Source organism: Amphibalanus amphitrite, unplaced genomic scaffold (genome assembly GCF_019059575.1).
Source record: "Amphibalanus amphitrite isolate SeventyFive unplaced genomic scaffold, NRLGWU_Aamphi_draft 000055F_arrow, whole genome shotgun sequence".
In the NCBI taxonomy this organism is placed as follows: Eukaryota; Metazoa; Arthropoda; class Thecostraca; order Balanomorpha; family Balanidae; genus Amphibalanus; species Amphibalanus amphitrite.
Genome location: NW_024881551.1, coordinates 1343251 through 1363882, shown reverse-complemented (window position 1 = coordinate 1363882; position 20632 = coordinate 1343251). Strand labels below are relative to the sequence as shown.

The following is a 20632-nucleotide window of genomic DNA, read 5'->3' as shown; positions in this document are numbered from 1 at the left end:
TTACGGTGAACGCAACTGGGCCGGAAGCGGGACGCGGGAAGAGCTCTCCCGATAGCACGGGAAGTCGACCGACCGCGGCCCACCACTGTGTTGCATCAGTACGGTTATACGGCTGCGGTGCAGTTGCGGGTTCGGGGGTATGTGCTTTTTGGGAATGTGGGCGAGTGGAGAACGGGTTTGGATGTGTGTCCGAACACCTTGTGGTAGCTGTGAGGTAACGGGTTGATCGATGGTATCTCTGAGAAATGGGGGCCAGAGGAACCTGTTTACTTTGCAGAACATCCCGTTTTCGTATGTAGCATAATTTTGATGGTCAGAGCCGGTTTAAAATTCACCGGTTGTGTAAATAATTGGGACTGGTTTTCGTGTCTCCCTGTCTACGACCAAACAAACTCGTTTTGTGATTCAGCAAGTGCAGATATGGTACCTACGTAGAATTATATTTCTAGAGACGCCCTTTTGCGGAATTGCTGTTAAAACATCCGTCTTCTATGTGACTCACTTGTATATGCGTACATCACATTCGGCTCTTGACTAATGAGGGCTGAAATGGGAGTCTGTCATAGATCAGTGGGGAACCGGAGTACGAGGCTCAGGTCGGGTGTTTGCACAATGGTGATTATGCCACGGCACCGAACGATTATCTTTGATTATGGGTTAGATACGAACTCACTGTACCGGTCGAACGGACGAGAATGCATTTTATGTACAGCGCAGCCTCCTTATTTGTACTGTTTTACCCAACAAACCTGTTTTGTTCTTAGGGAAAAAAGGCCGCTTTGCAGATATTCGGCTTATAGCGAATATCATGAATCTTGCACCTTTATAATATTGTCGTTACTTCATTGCGAATCGCTCTATTGCGGGACATAGCCTATGATCATCGTTAGGTAGGCAGAGGATGTAGGCATGCAGAGTGATTCGATGCACTATAAATAGCTCGACCCACAGGCCACAACCGTGGATAACTCGTTTTATGCGAACTTTTATCCCAGGTAATAATTTGGCTTTTCTTCGCAGTTCAAACCACTGATCTACGACTTTTCCAGTCGAGAAGAAAACTAAGATGATGGGACATTAAATGGCGACCTTTATGCTTATAAGCGTTTCCCTCCGAGTACCGACTTTTTCAGAGAGCGCATTAATACATTGCTCTATCTCCTGACGTACCCAGGGGTACGTCACAGCATATTACCCTGCGTCACCTCAGTCCTCATGTGCCGGCCGTATTAGACCAATTGGGACGGATTAAGCTAGTTGTGGAGCTGGAATTGTGACAAAGCCGAGGGCTTTTACGCGAATGACGCCATACGGCAATAAGGTCAATGAACTAAGTGAGTTACAGTGTGTGGGGGGCAGGGCTATACTCGTGTGCTTCAGCTCGCTTTTGTTTTATAAGGCGTACGAAACGAAAAGGCTACTCTCATGCGCATATAAGTGTCATGCCTATCTAGATATAGGTAGGTATGGGCGCTGTGATGTAATTAGGTATAGGTATTTCAATAACGCGCAAATTTTTCATTTTGATATAGAAGGATACAGAAATTTGACCTAGTAGTCCACCGATATCATTTATGCGTACATACCTACCATTACCTACTTACTGTGTTGCATAGATAACATGCATAGATTCATGTTATCTATGTGTGTTGTTTTCCGTCCTGCGGTATCGTCTAGTTTAATTAAGCCCGCGAAAAACATTCCGACATCCGAATATCTATGATCACCTTTTTAGCTCTATTTTGAGCGCCACCGGCGTCGGTGTTCACCTGTGACCTGGCCGTGACCTGTGGGTCGGTACGGGGACACCTCAGTGTGGGTGGGGTCCCGTCGTGTCCTGCAGCGGCAAACACCTGCAGTCAGTAGAGGCTCAGAGGCCGGTGCCGTTGGAGTCGGTGGTGGGTGCCGTTCCCGATCCCGGTTCGACGCACGCTCCCGAGTGACGGTGACCTGGCGAGGTCGAACTCGACATACAGCCTGCTGGCGCTGTATAAAGTCGGCCATGCTGCACCTGCTGGTGGTTTTACTCGCTATCCTGGGTATCGCAGTGGTAGTGAGAATACTTCTGGAGAGCAGGAAAAATTATGCACCCGGTAAGATCTGTTAATTCCGCAGTTACAATAAATGTTACGAAACGCTTGCGCTCATCAAATTAACATCAATTTACCTCTGTGCTCAATGAGCCAACGAGAGTATTGAAAAGCGACCGTTAAATTTCATGTGGCTCTAATTCGAAGTCCGATGCCCAGTCATTCCGCCGTCCCAGCGACAGTGCATATTTGTCTGCAAGGGTGATGAACTTAATCCTAATATTTAGTGAGCCAGTTCATGTAACAAAGTCAAGGGCAGTTTTAATTACGTTAAGTCGTCCACATTTGAAACGGTTTATGGCTGTTTCCACAGGTCCGTTCAGCTTTCCATTTCTGGGGTACTATGGCCAGGGCAGGCTCATCAACAAGCTCCTTCACAAGGAGTTCGAGACCTTGGGCACCAAGTACGGCAACATCATCTTCTTCAAGCTCTTCATGGACCAGCCGGTACTGGTTGTTCGCGGATATGATTTGGTCAAGGTAAATCATAGAATATGCACTCGGGATACCAAAAGCAAACATTTCCTTGTTCTACACGACAGAGTTTTGAAGAAGAAAAAAATGTTGTGTACGCATAACTACAAGGTCCTCATCTCGAGTATAAGCTCCCACAGTAAATGTCGGAAAGGACGCAAACGAGATGTGGGACAGCCAGCTGGTAAAGATATAACGAAAACGAACAGCCTTACAAATAGACTCAATACCAATTAATTACGCGAGAGTAGAGTTGTGGACACTGAACTTCCTTACAAAGGAAGCGCAATTCGAGAACAAAGTCGCGTAAGTTGAAGCATGTCAGTAGAGTATCAGGCTACCGATATCGACGCACCGTCCTAACGCCACCTCCCCCGCCTGCTGACAGGAGGCGACGTCTAGCCGCGCCTTCTCGGGCGTGGGCCAGCCGCTCATGTTCCGGGAGGCGGCACTCCACCGGCGGCTCGGGCTCATCTTCTCTGACGGCGACAACTGGGGTCAGATGCGCCGCTTCACCGTCCGTGCCCTACAGGAGCAGGGTTTCGGGCGCAGTCGGCGCTCGGACAACATCAACTCTGAGCTGGGAGAGGTGCTGGCGCGGCTGTCGGCGGCGGCGGACGGCGGGGGAGGAGTCCACGTGCGCCACCTGTTCACGGCGCCGGCAGCCAACTCGCTGCTGCAGCTGGTACTCGGAGAGAAGATGCCGGGGGACGGCCGACTGCAGCGCGCGCTCTACCTCGTCGACAGGAACACGGCCGCCTTCAGTCCGTCCTACCTGCACCTGGAGTTGTTTCCCTGGCTGAGACTCGTGGCGCCGCGGGCCTCCGGCTTCCTCGAGCTCCGACAGAGCATCCTCGAGTTGGTACACCTCTTCGACCCGCAAATCGAACGGCATAAGTCTGCTTTGGACGACGCTAAACACCACGGGCCGCCCAGTGACTTGGTTGAAGCCTTTTTACGAAAACAGAGCGACTCCGCACCGCCTCACGCCTTCTCTAACGACAACCTCAGAGTCCTGCTGCGCGACCTGTTCGTTGCCGGCATGGACACGGCCAGCACAGTGATGGAGTGGGTGGTGATGATGCTGGTCCAGCACCCTGAAGCGCAGGAGCGAGCCGCGGCTGAGGTCGAGGAAGTGATCGGTCGGGATCGCGCGCCCTCCATTGACGACATGCAGATGCTACCCTACGTCGACGCCTTCATCGAGGAGACGATGCGGATGAACCCCGTCCTTCCCGTGATCCAGCACTCGACCACATTCGGCGCTGCTCGACTGGGTGGTCACCACGTACCGGCCAACTGTCGGGTCATCTTCGACTTCCGCAGTGTGATGCACGAGCGGTCCTTCTGGGGCGACCCGGAGCAGTTTCGGCCGGAGCGGTTCCTCGGTCCGGACGGGCCGCGACTCAGGGGGAGGATGTCCGCCTTCGGGATGGGTCTCCGGCGCTGTATCGGGGAGACGCACGCTCGCCAGGTGCTGTTTCTGTTCACGGCCGGGATTCTGCAGCGGTTCAGACTGGAGTGCGTGGATGTGGGGCGGCGGGAGACGGGTGGAGATGAGCTAAGCCTGGTATTGAAACCGCCAGATATCGTAGTCACCGTGGAGCGCAGGGGCTGAGGACAGGTCTCTGGGTGTCGAGTCAGAATACTCATCTGATATGTCTACCCACGGCAGGATGTTCTTTTCTTACCACTAGATCGTTAGATTTGAGGATTATGCGGCACAATACGCGAGCTCCGAACCAGTCAGATCAGTGTTGAAAGGTTGCAAAGTTATTTGTTCAACGGTGACGGGCTTTCACGATGAATACACCATGTTCCGACAGCGATTATATAAGAAATAATAATTGAAGCCCTATAGTATCATTTTTGTTTCGAAGGCTTATCGAACTTGGCAAACCTTCGCCTAAAAATTACGGTACTGATAAGCACTTATTAGAAGCAACATTCCAACACATCACAAACATCTCACGTCTCATGACAGCACGTGTATTGGACCACACTTCACAGCTCGCTACAGAGATGAACGCTGGCACTTGGGTAGCCCTGGGGGCCATATCAGCTGCTGCTCGCGGGCGTCCCACCGGGCCACATCAGCCTTTACACCGGTGTGCAACAGGCCCGGCCGGCCGGAAAGAGTCACACAGCGGACGAGAGATCAGGAGACGAAAGCCATACTGCCCAGCACATAGTTCATCGCTCAGCACGTCATAGGAACCACTGGAACACTCGAGAGGAGAGGGAGGCAGAAAAGGGCGTCAGCGGACTGGCAAGGAATACAGATCATGATTCGACTGTTACACGGTCCTATAGACCAGACACATGATTGTTCCGGATCGATAGATACCCGCAGCACCCGTCCTGTCCTGAGTATGTGCTACTCGTTGTATCTGTTGCGCCTGACACCGCTCAAAAGGCCCGGGAGACGGGACGACTTTACTGTGAGCCACCCCACCCACACTGACTCTCAGAGTTCCTGTGACCACCCGTGGCACTTCCCTCCCGTTTATCACACCATCACGATATGTAAGCGCATCTCGCATGCCTGCCACGTGTCACACGTGTGCCACGTTTCACTTACACGTGTCACGAGTCGCCGAACAGATCGGCCAGCGAGACCATGTCGACTGCGGCCCGCTCCGGTCTCGTCTTGTTCGGCAGGGGCAGGAGATTCCTGATGGAGGCCTTCTTCTGGAATAGCTGACTGAGACTCCGACTCACCAGCTGACGACACACAGAACGGAGAGTGGTGGTCAGAGGTATTATGGTCGCAGTGGTAACAATATTTGGTACCTACCGAATCAACAAGGGAAATCAAGCTGAATATAACTCTTGGCAACCATTGCGTAAGAAATAGTACAGAACCTGTACTATTACGCTATTTAGCTAGGATATCTGATATCCTTGCTAAATAGCGTATCAAGTTAAGAATATGTATTGTAAGATGAGTGGTTGGCAAGACAGGTCATAGGCATGAGGCTCACTCTTTGAGGAATAATTACTGCCGTATGAGCAGGGTCGTCAAAGCTCTGACGTACCGGCTTGATGACCCGTTTGACCTCTTCTTTCTTCAGTTTGTCGCTGGCGGCGATTTTGGGCGTTCTGAACACCCTCTCCTCGAGCGTGCGAACCATCTCCGGGGTCACCTCCGGTATCTGACTCATCACCTGGGAACATAGGACGAGACGTTAGCGTGGTGAATGTAGGCATTTGTTGGCAATTGAATCTATCATGTACATAATCCACTGTTATATGAGTGTCGCGTTCCCGCCCGATTGCAATTGCATCATTCGCCGGTAGCTAAAAAAAAACTTCATTCACTAATGCACGACATTCCGCTTCCTCTATGCACATACACATTGCACATTCTTCAACCCGCGCCCCACTGGGGTCTGCGTATAACACGCCCTACTGGTGGGGGGGTGGGGGGGGCTCTCCATAGCCCCCCCCCTCCTAACTCCGAAACTACTGGGCCGATCGTCAAAATTCAAACGGCGCCTGATAGCCCCGGAAAAACTGTCGAACGAAACCTAATTTCATTGACCTCGAGGTCACCGATGACGTCACAGGTCAGGTCAAAGTAAAAGTTATTAGCATTTTGGCTTGTTCACATTTTGGGCTCTGGCCGCCGTCTTACAAGTCAGATCAGGCTTATTTTTGGTTTACACACTCGTGAACAGATGCTCTAGAAACCTTGAGGGTACCAAACTTGTACTTTAATTTTCAGGTCAGGGTCAGGTCATCACAGGTCACGGAAATATTATATCATGCGTCGGTCACGTGACACATGTTTTATGGTCCATTTAGGTCATACATTTCGAATTTGATGTCGTCTGTGTCATTCGAGGTCATTTTGAGTCGAATTTAGCTTAGGTCAGGTCACTTTCAGGTCAAAAAACGTCAAATTTTGAAGTTAAAATTTTTCAACAAAAAAGGTGTCTATTGGATGCAGTTTGAGCTCAGGAACACGATGGTGCTATTTATATTGGTGTACGATGTCAAATACGTACTGAAAAATTGATTTGAAAAATTAATAATTGTGAATTTTTGCAATAATGCGTATAACTTGGCCATTTTTGAAGATATTTAGCTAAAACTTGCTAGAGTTAGTCATAAGCATGCGTTCTGTCACATATATTCCGTTTTTTCGAAAAATGAAAAAAATTGAAAAAAATAAAAATATAAATTTTGAATATTATTATATAAAATTTTCGAAATTCTCAAAACTTTGAAAATCCGAGATAGCAGTTTAATAGCGCAGTCAATTTTGAGTCCTTTCATGCAAAGAAATTATCTAGCTCAAAAACTGAGCTCTTGGGAGCGATTGCCGTGGTTCAATGTTTTGCGTCGAAATCGGCCGAACATGACGTCACTCTGACGTCATTTTCGGCCGACCTATGGTAGCTACGAAATTCAAATTTTAACACAAGGTGTCAAATTGATGCAGCCGAAGGTACTGAAAGTTAGGCGTCGATACGTAAAGTGGTTTGGAAGTTATTGCAGAAAAACGAGAGGCGGGGGGCTATGAATACTGCCCCCCCCCCCCCCAGTGCACACAGCCGCTATTTGAGTTCGGAAGTGGCCAAAATGCGATAACTCGTTAACCAGTTGACATTTTGCCAAGGAATTTTTATTATATGTGAAGTCAACCTTAAGGTCACGTATGGGAACGTATGAGCATCCATGCTGATACAGCATTGCCGTAAAAAATATGTTTGCTTGTAATCCGCGGATGACGGGTATATCCCATAATGTGGGTGACTCGGGAGGGGATTCTGCATAGCTTCCCTGCTGTCTTCGAAACTACTCGTTCAATACTAAAAATTCTAACGGCTTCTATAGGAATAGCTGACAAACGAAACCTAACTTTGTTTGTATCAAGGTTACCGATGAAGTCAAAGGTCAACTCAAAATTAAAGCTGACAGCATTTTGGTGTGTACACAGTTTAGGCTCTTGCCACCGCTTTAGTCACATTGATCTCATTTTTTGTTTACAAACTTATAGATATGTGCTCTATGTCCTATAAGGGTACGACTGCGAAGTCTGTAGTTGGTATGCATCAGGTCAAAACTAGGTCACGCTGGGTCACAAAAAGTCATGGAAGTTTTTGGAGATGTATACATGTTTTAGGTCATGCGACACATCTTTAATGGTCCATTTCGGCAAAAGCATCCAAAAATGATATCATCTGGGTCGTCCGATTCGAAACTATTTCCATCGACAAATGAAGGTCAGGTCACGTCGAGGTCAAAAGGGTCAAAATTTGAAGTTGAACATTCTCTACAAAAAAGATGTGCATCGGATGCAATATGAGCTCTGCGGAACACGATGATACTATTCGTTTTGGTTTTCGATGTCAAGAACGTACTGCAATTGCCGTTGCAATATCGATGCCCAATTGTGATGAACCGACTACGGTAAAATGCAAAGGCCGATAACATTGCCATTTCTGAAGATATCTGACTGAAACTTTCCAAAAGCAATGCAAATGTTACATATAAAAGCCAATAAGGTGCATTCTGGCCGATGGCTGCTCCCAAAACTCTGAATGTTATCAACCATATCTGACATTTTTACGATGTTCTATTGGCTGGATGTCTTTTTGCTTTATTGAACTTGATCAGACTACATTCAATTAAGACGACGTACATTTATTGGTCACCAGAAAGTATACCCACAAGTCAATCGACAATCGAATTCGACAACCAACAAATGCAATCGACACGAGCGACGAGCACCCCTCCGCAAAAGCAACTGCGGGACGGCGATTAGACGGGCCGCGCTCCTCTCTCGCAGCTGACTGGTCAGCTGCCGAACCGCACGGACGTCAGCTGCGCGGCCGCCGCCCGGCCAACCTGACCAGGGTGAGGGTCGGCCGGGCGGCGACCTAGCGTCACTAGAACTGCAATAACTTTTGCCGGCAGTGTGATGCCGACCTAATTTTTTCGGCAAATGAATCACAATTGTACGATATATGTTATGAACGTTGTCTCAATGTGAAGCACGCTGTGCGTTTTTTTTTTGTAGGCCTATGTAAATATTGAAATCCATAAGCCCTTCTGCTTTGTACAAGTGTGCAACAATTAGCTTACAATAACTGAGTGGGAAGCTTTTTAGATGCATTTTTGTTATCAATGGATTCCGCACATTTTCCCCTTTCAGCTGATATCTTACTTCCGCATTTTCAAGTAAAGAATATGACAAGAGATTCATAAACATTTACATGAAAATCGCAGCACAAGTTCGGTCTCACGGAGCAAAACAAAACGGTATACTTTGGGAGCCCACCAATCTGTGCCAGAATGAGTAATATTTTTTCTGGATGATATTTTATACAGTCTGATCAATTTACGACCAGAAAATGTGAGAAAAGCACGCTTTAAAATTTGTCGAAAATTAGGGTATTGGCCACTTCTGAACCCGAATAGCGGCTGTGTGCAGTGGGGCGCGGGTTAAAACTAGTAATTAAGTAAGTAAAGTAATTCGTCGTCCAACTTTATCGCTTTATAGTAACTTTATAGCTAATTATGACTTGCGTCACACAGTCGTTAACCACACCACACCGCCGAAGTGCGGACACATTAACTGACCGTGTCCACAGCGGTGGTGTGGTTGGGCCGCAGCCGCACGTAGGCCGCCGTGATGGACGTCACCAGGCTGGTAAAGTTGGCCATGTGGTGACCCTGTACCTCCAGCCCGTGTAGCAGCCAGTACAGCACCTGACTGGAACGACGACACACGGGGGGGTCAATGCACGATAAAAACAGAGATGAGTTCACAAAAGGGTGTGCTAGACACATAACACCAGTAGACGGGAGAAGCGCTGAAGAGGGGACCCCAAGTGACAATCATGACAGGTACGCAGTCGTGACCTACGTTGACCCTTCGCTAACCCTGACGTCATGACCCAGCGACCAGCAGTGACCTCAACTGACCCGTTCAATAACCCGACGTAACAACGCCCGACCCCAGCAATGCTCCTGACCTCGAATGACCTATTCGTGAGCTCTGACTAGCCCGAGCGGTGACCCGCAAATCAGTGACCCCGACCGACCCTTGCCATGACCTTCACCACACTCAGTGACCCCGCACAACTGACCTGGCGGCGGCGTCATCGACCAGCTCGGCGTCCGTCATGGCCTTGACCAGCAGCAGGGCGAGGTCAGAGGCCTTCAGGGCGGCCACAGAGTCGCCCCAGCCCACCGTCCTGCCGACACAATCACCGGACAGTGACAGCGGACGCGGGTCAAACAACAAACACTGCACTGCCACAGTTCACTAATACACCGTAAACATATAACAGCAAAGAGAAGGTACTATCAAAATAAAACAGCAATGATAAAAACCGGTCACAAACAAACAAGAAACACGGGAATCACGAGATTGAGTGACAAGGACAATAATGCATTAACGAAAGGTCATCAATAAACATGCCATAAAACCGAGCGGTGACCATACAATCCTGGGTTATCCTTCCAAGCAGCCATCCCATACCGCTCACCTGAACACCAGAGTGAGCAGCGGCCGGGCCAGCTGGGGGCAGCGCAGCGCCGCCAGCCCCGCGGCCGAGACCGCCGCCTTTCCCGGCGCCGCCGGTGCCGAGGGGGCGTCCTCCTCCATAGTATCATCGTCAGCGGAGGCGGTGATGGTGGCGCCGGTCCCGGCGGCCGTCAGAAGACAGGTGGCCAGCTGGACCGACTCGCGGGTCACCTGACGCAGCAGCAGCTCGGCAAGCACAGCCTGGGGTGAGGCAGGGGAAGCGGAGCGTCAGAAGCGGAGCAGGAGGACGGTATTGGAGCGAAGTGAGTTATGTGGTACTCTGCGTTAGATGAGAAATGAATATTGAAGTTCACAGAATTTGTGAGGACTTTTGTCTTGCTGAAAAACTGGACGCAAGATGTCCTACTCGTGTTCCACACGTTTCTCAAAATTATGGGCTTGTAATGTCTCAACTCCCTGCGTTTCGTACTATTTACCTCGGTATCTTCTTCCTCCTGTTCCTCTCCAGCGGCGGGCGCGGCGGCAGCGGCCGCCTGGACGGCTGCCCAACGGGTGTCCAGCCTCTCCACCAGGTGGTCCAGCAGTACGGCCAGCGGCGGCAGCAGCTGCTGCTCCAGCAGCTCGGCCGGACAGCGCAGCAGCAGCGTGCGCCACAGGCTGCGTAGCTGAAAGACGCACAGACGCGGTGTTAGACATGGTGTCAGGGAATGCTGGGGGCATCGCTCAGCTTTTACAGATGGTGCTATTGATAGTGCTGAGCCAGACTTAGTGCCTATTCAGGGTACTTCAATAGATGCCATCATTGTTCGACGATTGCAAACAAACAGATGCAAGCACACGAAGGTCAGGGGCATCATAGTCACAGAGAGCCGAACAAAAACAGTTCGAGGGCCATCAGATGGTACGAACTTGGCACGTTACATGAAAAGATGACTGGTGCTATTTTTGGCCACACTCATACAACTAGTCACTGTTCAATGGCCACATGCCAATGTCATCGCATAGACGGAGCGGGCTGGGGACCAAAATACACACCAATAGATAAAACCAAAGTAAAAATCGTACAGTGAACACATTAAAAGAAAATGGTAGGTGGCGAGGAGACCACAAAAATGAGCAAAACATTTCTACCCCCCCCCCCCCCCCCCAGAAGGTATTTGATGCTCTTTCTTCTGTACCCTAACTCTAGCACTAAACTCTACCTTAAGTTCCTAACACTTATCCACTCAATCCTTTAGAACAGCGCCCCCTCCTCGCGGTTCCTCAACTGACCTGGACGCGCAGCCGGTGGTCGGAGAGGTGCGGCAGGCAGTGCAGTACACTCCCCGCCAGGTAGTCGGACAGCCGAGGCACGGCAAACAGCTCCGCCGGCAGCGTGTTGGCCGCGTTCACCAGTACGCCGTGGCACGTCTCGTACAGGTAGCTGATGAATCCCTGGATCCGCTCCAGCGGCGAGCGCTGTCCGTTGGAGCCGCTGTCACCGGACGCCTTCTCTGGCTGAGCAGAGAGCAGCGCGAGTTTCACAGGTGCCGACAGCTGCAGAGCGCCGCGCAGCTCCGGGTGAAGGCGCGCCACGTTCTCGGGGGAGTCGAGCGCCGACAGTGCGCGCAACAGCTGGAAGATGAGCGGCAGGCGAGGGAGGATGTGCGGCGCGCACGGGTTGCGCACGGCGCCCGTGGCCGGGTCCAGGAACCCGCCGTCTCGCCGCCGGTCCGGGTCGTCAGGCACGCGGCAGCGCAGCAGCACACTGCTCAGCAGGTTCACAAGCAGGGTCAGCTGAGAGCGCGCCTGCTGGCGCTCCACGTCCGCCGACGTCTCGGCAGAGCTCAGCAGAGGCGGCGGCGGGGCGTCCAGCCCCACGGCGGTCATCAGCGCGGCCGGGGAGCGGCACACCTCGGCCAGCGCCTGCCAGGCGGTCAGGTGCGGCTCCAGCAGCGCGCCGATCAGCTCACTCTGCTGCTGGTAGTCGCCGATCCGGGCGTGCACCAGCACCAGCAGCTCAGTCAGTGTGACGCCCTCCTGCGCGCCCAGACGGCCCGGCTCGGCCAGCAGCTCGCGCACGCGGCCGGCCAGCAGCGCCCAGTGCGCGCCCAGCGCCGCCGGCTGGCGCACGGCCAGCGCCAGCAGCGCGTTACAGCCGTGGCGGCGCAGATCGCGGCCGGCTCGGTCCGTCTCCGACTCGGGCGGGAAGGTGACCGCCTCGAACAGGCGCTCCAGCACGGCGGGCGTCTGGTGCGGGCAGCGCGGCAGGAAGGCCGTCAGTGAGGAGACCAGCGACACTAGCAGGGAGAGCACTTGAGGGTCGGCGGAGCGGCGGCCCAGGCAGACGCCGAGCAGCGCCGAGCCGCGCTCCGCCTGCTCCGGCAGCTCGGCGGCGCGCGGCGCCACGTGGTCTGTGAGGTAGACGGCAGTAGACCAGTCTTTGAGGGTGTCTGAGCCGGCCGGCAGCCGCGGCGGCCCGGCGTCCGACGCCAGAGGGGCAGACACCAGCTGCGACACGCCCTCACAGAGCAGCGCGAACGTGGCGGCGGGCGCGGCGGCTGCCAGCGAGCGCAGCGTCTCTATCGCCTCGGGTCTCGCTCTGTCTGCGTCCTCTTCTCCCTCCAAGTAGCGCCACGGCTCTGCGGCCGGGTCAGCGGGGCGCCGAGCGCGCCGCTGCAGCCAGGCGAACAGAGCCGGCGCCACGGCCAGCACCGTCTCGGAGCGGCCCGCCTGACTGTGTCGGAGCAGCGCCGTCCAGGCGGGCAGCAGCAGATCACCCACCGAGCCGCACGGCAGCTGGCACAGGGTCAGCAGCACCTGCAGGAACCGGCCCAGCGTGGGCGGCTCGGCGACCGTCAGCTCGGCGCGGCCCCAGCAGTAGCTGAGCTGGCTGACGGCGCCGGCCAGCGCCTGCGCCAGCAGCCGCAGTGTGGCCAGCAGGGCGTCTGAGGGTGGCTGGCCGGAGCAGATGGACACCTGCTGCTCCAGCAGGCAGACGGGCTCGGAGCGGAACACCACCAGCAGCGGCTCCCGGTCCTCGGCACGCCCGTGGCGGCTGAACAGCTGCACAAGAGGGGGGGGGGGCGAGGGTTACCATAGGGAGGGAGGGAGCCGGAGGTCACAACGGGCAGGGGAGGAGGGAAGGGGGTCACCGAGGAGCAACGGCGGCCGAATTACAGTCGCAGGAAAGGGGGCGAGAGGTTACCCGCGAGAAGCAGTAGCGGCGTACACCTTCAATTAAGGGGGGGGGGGACAATGACGACTTTTGGTCCCATTCTTTCCATGCAACGCCCATAGGGCTAATGTTAAAATGTCAAAATCAAAGGGGGGCACGTTGCCCCGGTGCCCTCCCCGTTCCGCCGCCTATGGCGAGAAGAGAAGACGAACAAAGAGCGGCAAGTAAAGAACGATGAGAGGGTGGCGAAGCTGTTCGAATTTCTGTCTGCAACTATTTCATCATAATTGAAATACTACTGCAGAAAAGCTGTAAGTTATTCTTACTATCCACAATTACATACCAGCATCCCACCATTTCATGGCACGGATCCCTCGACAATCCCTCGCTTCTCTCTGTCCAGCACCCCTCCCGTCTCCCCTCGACTCACCACGACAAGGCACTCGGCGGCCAGCTGCTGAAGGCCGGGCCGGGTCACCAGCCGCAGCAGCAGCAGCAGCAGCGCGTCACCCATCACGTGCTGTACGGCCGCCCACTCCAGGTAGCACGCCAGCGTGTTGAGACACATCTCGGCCAGGGCAGTGTCCTGGCCGTCCGGTGCCGACACACACGTGGTCAGGGTGCCCATCAGGAGGGAGAAGACGTCGTCCATGCTGCCCACCAGGCCGCGGTAGATGTCCCGCCGTCGGCCGGGCACCTCCAGAGTCTGCAAGGCACAGTAGTGGAGGGTCGCTGGTCCGATCAAAAACACATGAGAAGAGCGGACAGACAGAAACAACGCAGACAGACCAAACATCCAAGTCAGACCACCAGATCGTCGTGCCACCAGACATCTCGCACCCCACCCTTACCGGCCTTACCTGAAACGTGGCCACATCCTCGGCCAGTCGGAGGAACACGCGCAGCACCAGTTCGGTGTGCAGGGCGCCGCGCGCCGCCAGCCGGCCCATGTCGGGCACAAACTCGGCGTACTGCTGCGGCCACTCGCGCTTCACCATCTCGACCAGAGGTCGGCAGAGCGCGTCCCGCAGGTGGGCCGGCGCTGACGGGTCCACTGAGGACATCAGGTCCAGACAGGCGTCCTGGCGCGCAGGGAGAGGCGGGGTGGATTGCGTCAAAGGTCAGGGCAGGGCGTGGTTGTCTGTGGAAAACGGTATGGCGTAAGTAAAGCGTGAGGGATAGGTACTGTCCGCTCTTTATCATCCTACTTCGATGTTACAATCAGAAGTATTAAGCCAAAATCTGTCAAAAAAATATTGAGCAACTCGGAATCTCGGTATATCATATACCGAGATTCGGAAATCTCGGTATTCACCGAGATTCGGAAATCTCGGTATTCACCGACATTCGAAGATCTCGGTATTCGCTCAGGGTCATCGATAAGAACAAAGTTCATACCTTCACGAACAACTTCTCTTCCACTGAGAGGTCATTCCAGCGGAACTTGATGGTGTTCTCGATGATCTGCAGTCCAAGATATCTGACCATATTCGGCCGGTGACTGGCAGACAGAAAGACCCCACACTGCAGCGCCAGCGGCGACTCCTTTAGGCGCTCGCACAACTCGTAGGTGCGCTGTCGCTCGCCAGGTGGCAGCGCCGGCGACATTAGCGCCTCCACGGCGGCGGCGGCCTCCGCAGACATCGCCTCCACCTCCGGCGTGAAATTCATCTGCAATTGGAGAACCAAAGGTGTTAGGTGAGTGAGGAGGAGGCTCTGTATAAAAGACACATGTTTGATCACGGGTGTGTGTCATATATCATGCCACCTGGTCCGCATCTCACGATGCGTCGCATATGTCTTTCAAGTAAATATAGAACAAAACAATCAAAGTTGATCTAACCTTACCTACAACCAACAACCTACAAAATCTGCTGTGGCAAATATGAACTGTGGCACAAATGGATGCCTCCTCAATCACAATCAATTATGCAGCTCACAGTTCCACAGTTGACACTTGACGAACATTTTACAATGGCCTATATTCCAGCGTCTCCAGAATAAATTATTGACTGGAGGCTCTACCAAAAGTTTTACTAGAGGTGCTGGAATGCAATCTGGAGATTTCTGGAGATTGTTGTCATGAATACCAAAATAATGATGATGGTTCACCCAAATTCGTGTTGAATTTTAGTAAGAACTAAAAAAAGATACCTGTATAAAATTATGATAATGTAAATTTCTTTACAACAAAGTTTTAAAATTAACAGTCAAACGACCTTTGTTTACATTCATATTTGTCATATGTGCGCCATAATTGTAGACCAAAGCCTCCAGAGAAATGTGGACTCTCGCTCTCTGGAGAATTCTAGAGCTTTCTGGAGGTTTCTGGAGGCGCTGGAACAGCCCCCCTCCCCTGAAGGACTTTGGCAATAGAGCAGGATCGTGCATGATGCTGCTACACTGACACAAGCCCTTTTAAAGTGAGATCAATCTGGCTGGCCAACCCAATGCAAGTAGAAGGAATAGCAGAAAGTAAAAATAGTAGGTTACTCCACTTCAAATTTAGATGCATTCCAAGTTGTCTATGACCAGACGTAACCAGGCATGAAACGACATGTATTTGGAAGAGCGTGAGAATGGTCACTGGTAAATTATCTGACACATTTGGAGCATTTTAATTTGCCTCTCAGGCAGCATTTGAAGACTAAACTTGAAATAGACACAACTTGGTTCATTTCCAAGCATGGGAAGAAAACTGAAAACATTGCACAACACAAGTCTGCTATTAGCTGTACAACAAAGCCTAACAAGGGTGACATATTGGGAGGAATCTGAAACAGGGCGCCTGGGGCAATTTGATCAAGGATCTTGAAATTCCCTAAGATAATCATGTGACAATTCAATTAGCATGTTAAATGCATCAAGAGGAGTATAATATCCCAAAAATTGTGTGACTAAAAAGCCATCTGGACTCTGGTGCCCTGTTTTCAGATTCCACCACATATTGAGAAAGCCTTCAACAACTAATACCCACCTTTGACCTAACCTTACAGTTGGTTTGGGATATAGTTGTGTTGTTACCTACATCATGGGTTTCGAGGCAGTTCCCTTTACCAGTAGTACAATTCAAAAAAGCAAATCAAATATCGACGCTGTAAAAATTAGGGCTTTGGTAAAAATGCACATACCTTTGATACTGAAACGACTGAAACACAATTTGAAGTTGAACTGGTTGATGTTGAATGCGGGGCTTTTGCGAAACTCAAACTGGCAACGGAAACAGTGACAGAGGATGAGCTAAGCACAAGCCGCTGAAAAATTCAGGCGCAACCGCCACCTTTTTTGTAATGCAGATGTGTCTCGATCTAAAAAAAATAACCTTTGAATAATCCAATGCCCGAGGAAACCCGAAATAAGTTATAATCTAACCACATGAACGACGCCCCACAAATGTGTGTGTGTGTGTGCAGTCGCCATAGCCAATCAAATTTACGAAATGTTTCGTCGCAGCTGCGCCATTTCCACTTGCTTTTACTCAAGCACTCTCCGCTAGTAAATTATTAATTGTGGGATCCAGTATAAGTAGCGCTGTTTTAACTTTTAGCCATAGTATCTTTTATGATTTATGGCCATATCACCTACTTACTTAAAACCTAATTGCAAGTATAAAAAAAAATCGTGCGATAAAGATTCGATTCTGAAAAAAACATTTGCTTTGTCCACGTACAACACGGCGGGTGGGTGAGCCTAGCCCATTCTGATCGAAATAAGGTTATCAACAGTGCTTTCCGCGATAACTAATTTTCGGACCTGCGATAACGATAAAACGATAAGACAGGTTTGCGATAACGTTAAACGATAAACGATATTTTTTTTCTAAAAAAATTAACAGCGATAGTGATACAACGATAAAACGATAACGATAATTGTTTTTAACAGCGATAACGAAACGATAAACGATAAAACGATAAGGATAATTGTTTTTTTAACAGCGATAACAAAAGCGATAAGAAATACAGCTTAAGTAAGTGTACTTAAAGTTTATTTGCAGATCTATACACTTAGCAGATGGCAACAGGTTGCACACACATACTGTCGCGCTGCATACACTGTCGATCGTCTTCCATTTTTTCTATCATCCCGTTTTACATTTATCGTTTATCTTTCATGATTTTCATAACTTGCATTAAGTGGATGAGCGATAATTTTGAAAATTTAGCGATAAACGATAACGATAACCGATTATCGTTTAATGTTCATCGCTCATCCTATCGCATGCGGAAACCACTGGTTATCCACACACACCTCTGCTGAACAGAGGGCTATAAAGACCCTTACAAGATGTTTGGTGGACTTAGCCAGTAAGACACCTTTTTGGTGACAAACGAGCGAGCGAGACAGTGTGGAAAAAGTGTGTCGTTAGACGAGCCGAGGCACTGCAAGTAGGTACGGAATTGCAATGCGATACTGGATACAGGATACCTGCGCTCAACTGACTTATTGCGTGCCATCCTTGTTGTTTGTTACTCCAGATACCTCGATACTCTATGGTATACCTAACAATTTCCTCGTTAAAATATAGGCACTTGCAGTGGGTAGTTTCAGTTCCGTTTATTGAAACGTACGTAATGATTGTGGAACACTCCTGTTTCGACTGCATATTTTCATGTTTACAAACGGTAATTTTACCTTAGAAAATTTTCACAAATTCAATGTTATCCACGTTAACACGTCCGTGACAAAAAGTTGAACTCTGTCGCTGTATGATCAGGGGGCATAAACCGTTCCAAGACATTAGACACGCGTCATGTTCAGGTGGCGAAGGTTCCTCCGTTGGGTTTCCGCGAGAAGCCGGCGTTGGTCAGGGTGGTGTGCGGGTTCTCGCAGGCCAGCCGGACCGAGCACGGATGGATGCGCCTCTGCGCCTCCACCACGCGCAGCGGGTGACCCAGCAGCGGCTGCTCAAGGGGCACGTACTTGACACGGTGCTTCAGGGTTTTGCTGTAATAAAGCATACGAATAGTTGCGTTTTAATAGATGGGTATAATAAAATTATGGTATTGTTGCCTGATATGTGTTGATATGCCTCGATATGGCTGATCATTCACGCAAAATGCTTCCTATAATTTACAAAGTCCTGTTCACCGTTTTACTATCGTATCTTAGCGAAGAGGACAACCGCCTAAAACGATGTCGCATATGAGTCTAAGACTTTACATCGTGACAATTTAACCCTATTAGTGGCAGGGGGGGGGGGGGTTGTTTTCATCCACCCCTCAGGTTTTTCGGGAATATCTCCGAAACCGCTGAAGCTACGATGCTGAAATTTTCTGACTTTTCCTAAAACTAAATTGGGCACATTCCCTGAAAATTTCAAGTTCATAACTTTACCAGGGGCGGCTCCAGAGCACTGGGAATTGGGGGGTCCTATTCGTGAAGCGAGTCATTTGGGCGAAGATCACGATGCTGCACCAGTTTTACGAACATTGAATGAAAGGTATCATGTGATAACATATACAGTTATTGTGCATCCTCTTTTGACACGTTTTTGCTATAATAGGCGGATCCAGGCGTCCAAAAAGGGGGGTTATGTTTTACCTCCAGGCCCTGACACCGCCTATGCATGACCAATACAATTGTAGTCGTTCTCTCATAAGAAAATTGTAACATAACAAGACCATTACTACCCTTTTTAGAAACAGTACCAACAAAAACCTTATTTACTATACTTTTTGTGTACCCCCAATCTCAATGATCTGTATCCGCCTATGATTTTTGAAAATGAATATTTTTAGGATCCATGTGAATTCCTGGTTCATTCTCTATCGATCGGCAAAAGTTGCGTTAAGATTGGTTCAGAAACCTGGCCGTGATAAACAGTCTAAAATGTATCTGCAATTTGCCCGTTTTTACCTCCCTCTACCCCCCCCCCTATTGACATTTTTTAATTTTTATTTTTTAGAAATGTAGATCACGTTGAGCGAAATCGAATGCCGTTTCAATTTTGAAAATCGGCCCGTTAGATCTCGAGATATCAAGGGGGGGTCGTAAACAGCCCCCCCTGCCACTAATAGGGGTAGCCAGGAGCCTGCCACTAATAGGGTTAAAGGCAGCGTTAGTCTCACCTCCTGTCGCCGTCGCCGCATGTCTCGTGCTGCACGAGGACCAGGTGTTTGGGCGTGAACAGCCCCGTGGCCTGGTCGTAGATAGCCTTGATCTCGAAGTCGAGCGCGTCGAGGGGTGCTTGTGGGTCCGAGTGGTACACGGAGTGGCGGTGTGAGGACAGTGTGCAGTTCTTATGCAGCCGCTCCCACGGACTGGTGGCTGTCAATTTGTTCGGGGGCACCGGTTGCTGAAATGGGTTTTAGGGAGCATTTATCATCCGCCACGGCACACTTGCCTGTTTTCACTTTGTTTACGTACGCGGCACTGAGTTAGCGGCCTCGAATAAACCGTAGCGCTTTTCAAGCCACGCTAGGCGCGAGGTAAGTTCTTTGAATTTAGTAAGAATGCATTATAAATACCTATAGGTAGGTTTGTCGTTAATGTGTACTGAAATCAATCACACAGGCGAAATGCATCATTGCATGCCATTCACTATTCATTGACTGGCGATCCCTATCGCTATGGGTTACACATTAGCCGTTTTCACGACGGCCATCGCCCATCTTATACACATTTGGTGCACATCTGGTACAGATTAGGTGCAGAGTTGGTCAAATCAGGTTCAGTGTGTCTCTTATCAGCTATCAGCTGACAGCTAGGGTTGCACTAATTGCTTATATGCCTGCTTTGTCATATTATCAGAGAGCATCATCGATTAAAACACTGAAATAAATTCATAAAATGAAGATATTTGCTGTAAAAGAAATTAGGTGCAGATTTGGTCAAATCAGGTACATTCGCCGGATAGCCCGTCGTGAAAACGGCTATTGAATCCTAACTGAATCAGCGTTGTAGCATTTTAGATTTATCGAATGAGCAGTGTATTGAAACGCTCGGCGAAAATGATTGGTACGATAAGTGCTCATGTAATAACGTTTTGTGTTGTAATTGCATGTCTTTTTTGGACTTACCCACATGTTATGGGTCCAGGTTACGTTCTTGCTACGTCTACTTTCGGCCTTCGTTGACGCCGATTTTTTCTGTCAATATCTTTCACTTTTTTCACTTTCTTAGTTTCACTGCGTCATTGAATGAGTTTCCGCCGAGTCCCTTCCCTGCCCAGCGCCCGAAGCGGCTTTAAACCATAGCCAGGCTATCTATGCTTAAGTTTTACTTTATATTGACCCTTATGACCCCACCACCGTCCAACTCTGCTCGCGGCGCCAGCGGGTTTTCTACACCCACGGTTTGCCCACGGTGCTGTTGATCGCATATCGATTTCACAACCATTCACAACCGTCATAAGCAGCCAGCGAATTTGGTCGATAACTCACGGTTTCCATGGTTACGCATCATCGATGA

The 20632-nt window shown here is 50.4% G+C and overlaps 3 protein-coding genes across 3 annotated transcripts; 1 reads left to right on the top strand and 2 right to left on the bottom strand.

Annotated features, from left to right (window-relative positions):
* The first annotated feature begins 1717 nt into the window (after window positions 1-1717).
* LOC122378166 (farnesoate epoxidase-like) lies at window positions 1718-4389 on the top strand. Its single transcript, XM_043358914.1, has 2 exons — window positions 1718-2570; window positions 2953-4389. The coding sequence occupies exons 1-2, from the start codon at window positions 2295-2297 to the stop codon at window positions 4180-4182; spliced, it is 1506 nt and encodes a 501-aa protein (XP_043214849.1). The 5' UTR covers window positions 1718-2294; the 3' UTR covers window positions 4183-4389.
* Window positions 4390-4536: 147 nt separating this feature from the next.
* LOC122378162 (exportin-5-like) lies at window positions 4537-16633 on the bottom strand. Its single transcript, XM_043358908.1, has 11 exons — window positions 16354-16633; window positions 14621-14893; window positions 14083-14304; window positions 13653-13928; window positions 11338-13110; window positions 10542-10730; window positions 10067-10305; window positions 9665-9772; window positions 9156-9288; window positions 5603-5731; window positions 4537-5288 (listed from the first exon to the last, which is right to left on the bottom strand). The coding sequence occupies exons 2-11, from the start codon at window positions 14891-14893 to the stop codon at window positions 5151-5153; spliced, it is 3480 nt and encodes a 1159-aa protein (XP_043214843.1). The 5' UTR covers window positions 16354-16633; the 3' UTR covers window positions 4537-5150.
* Window positions 16634-17761: 1128 nt separating this feature from the next.
* LOC122378165 (protein C1orf194-like) lies at window positions 17762-20605 on the bottom strand. Its single transcript, XM_043358913.1, has 3 exons — window positions 20242-20605; window positions 19291-19517; window positions 17762-18166 (listed from the first exon to the last, which is right to left on the bottom strand). Exons 1-3 carry the CDS (start codon window positions 20245-20247, stop codon window positions 17977-17979), a joined length of 423 nt encoding a protein of 140 aa, XP_043214848.1. The 5' UTR covers window positions 20248-20605; the 3' UTR covers window positions 17762-17976.
* Window positions 20606-20632: the final 27 nt, after the last annotated feature.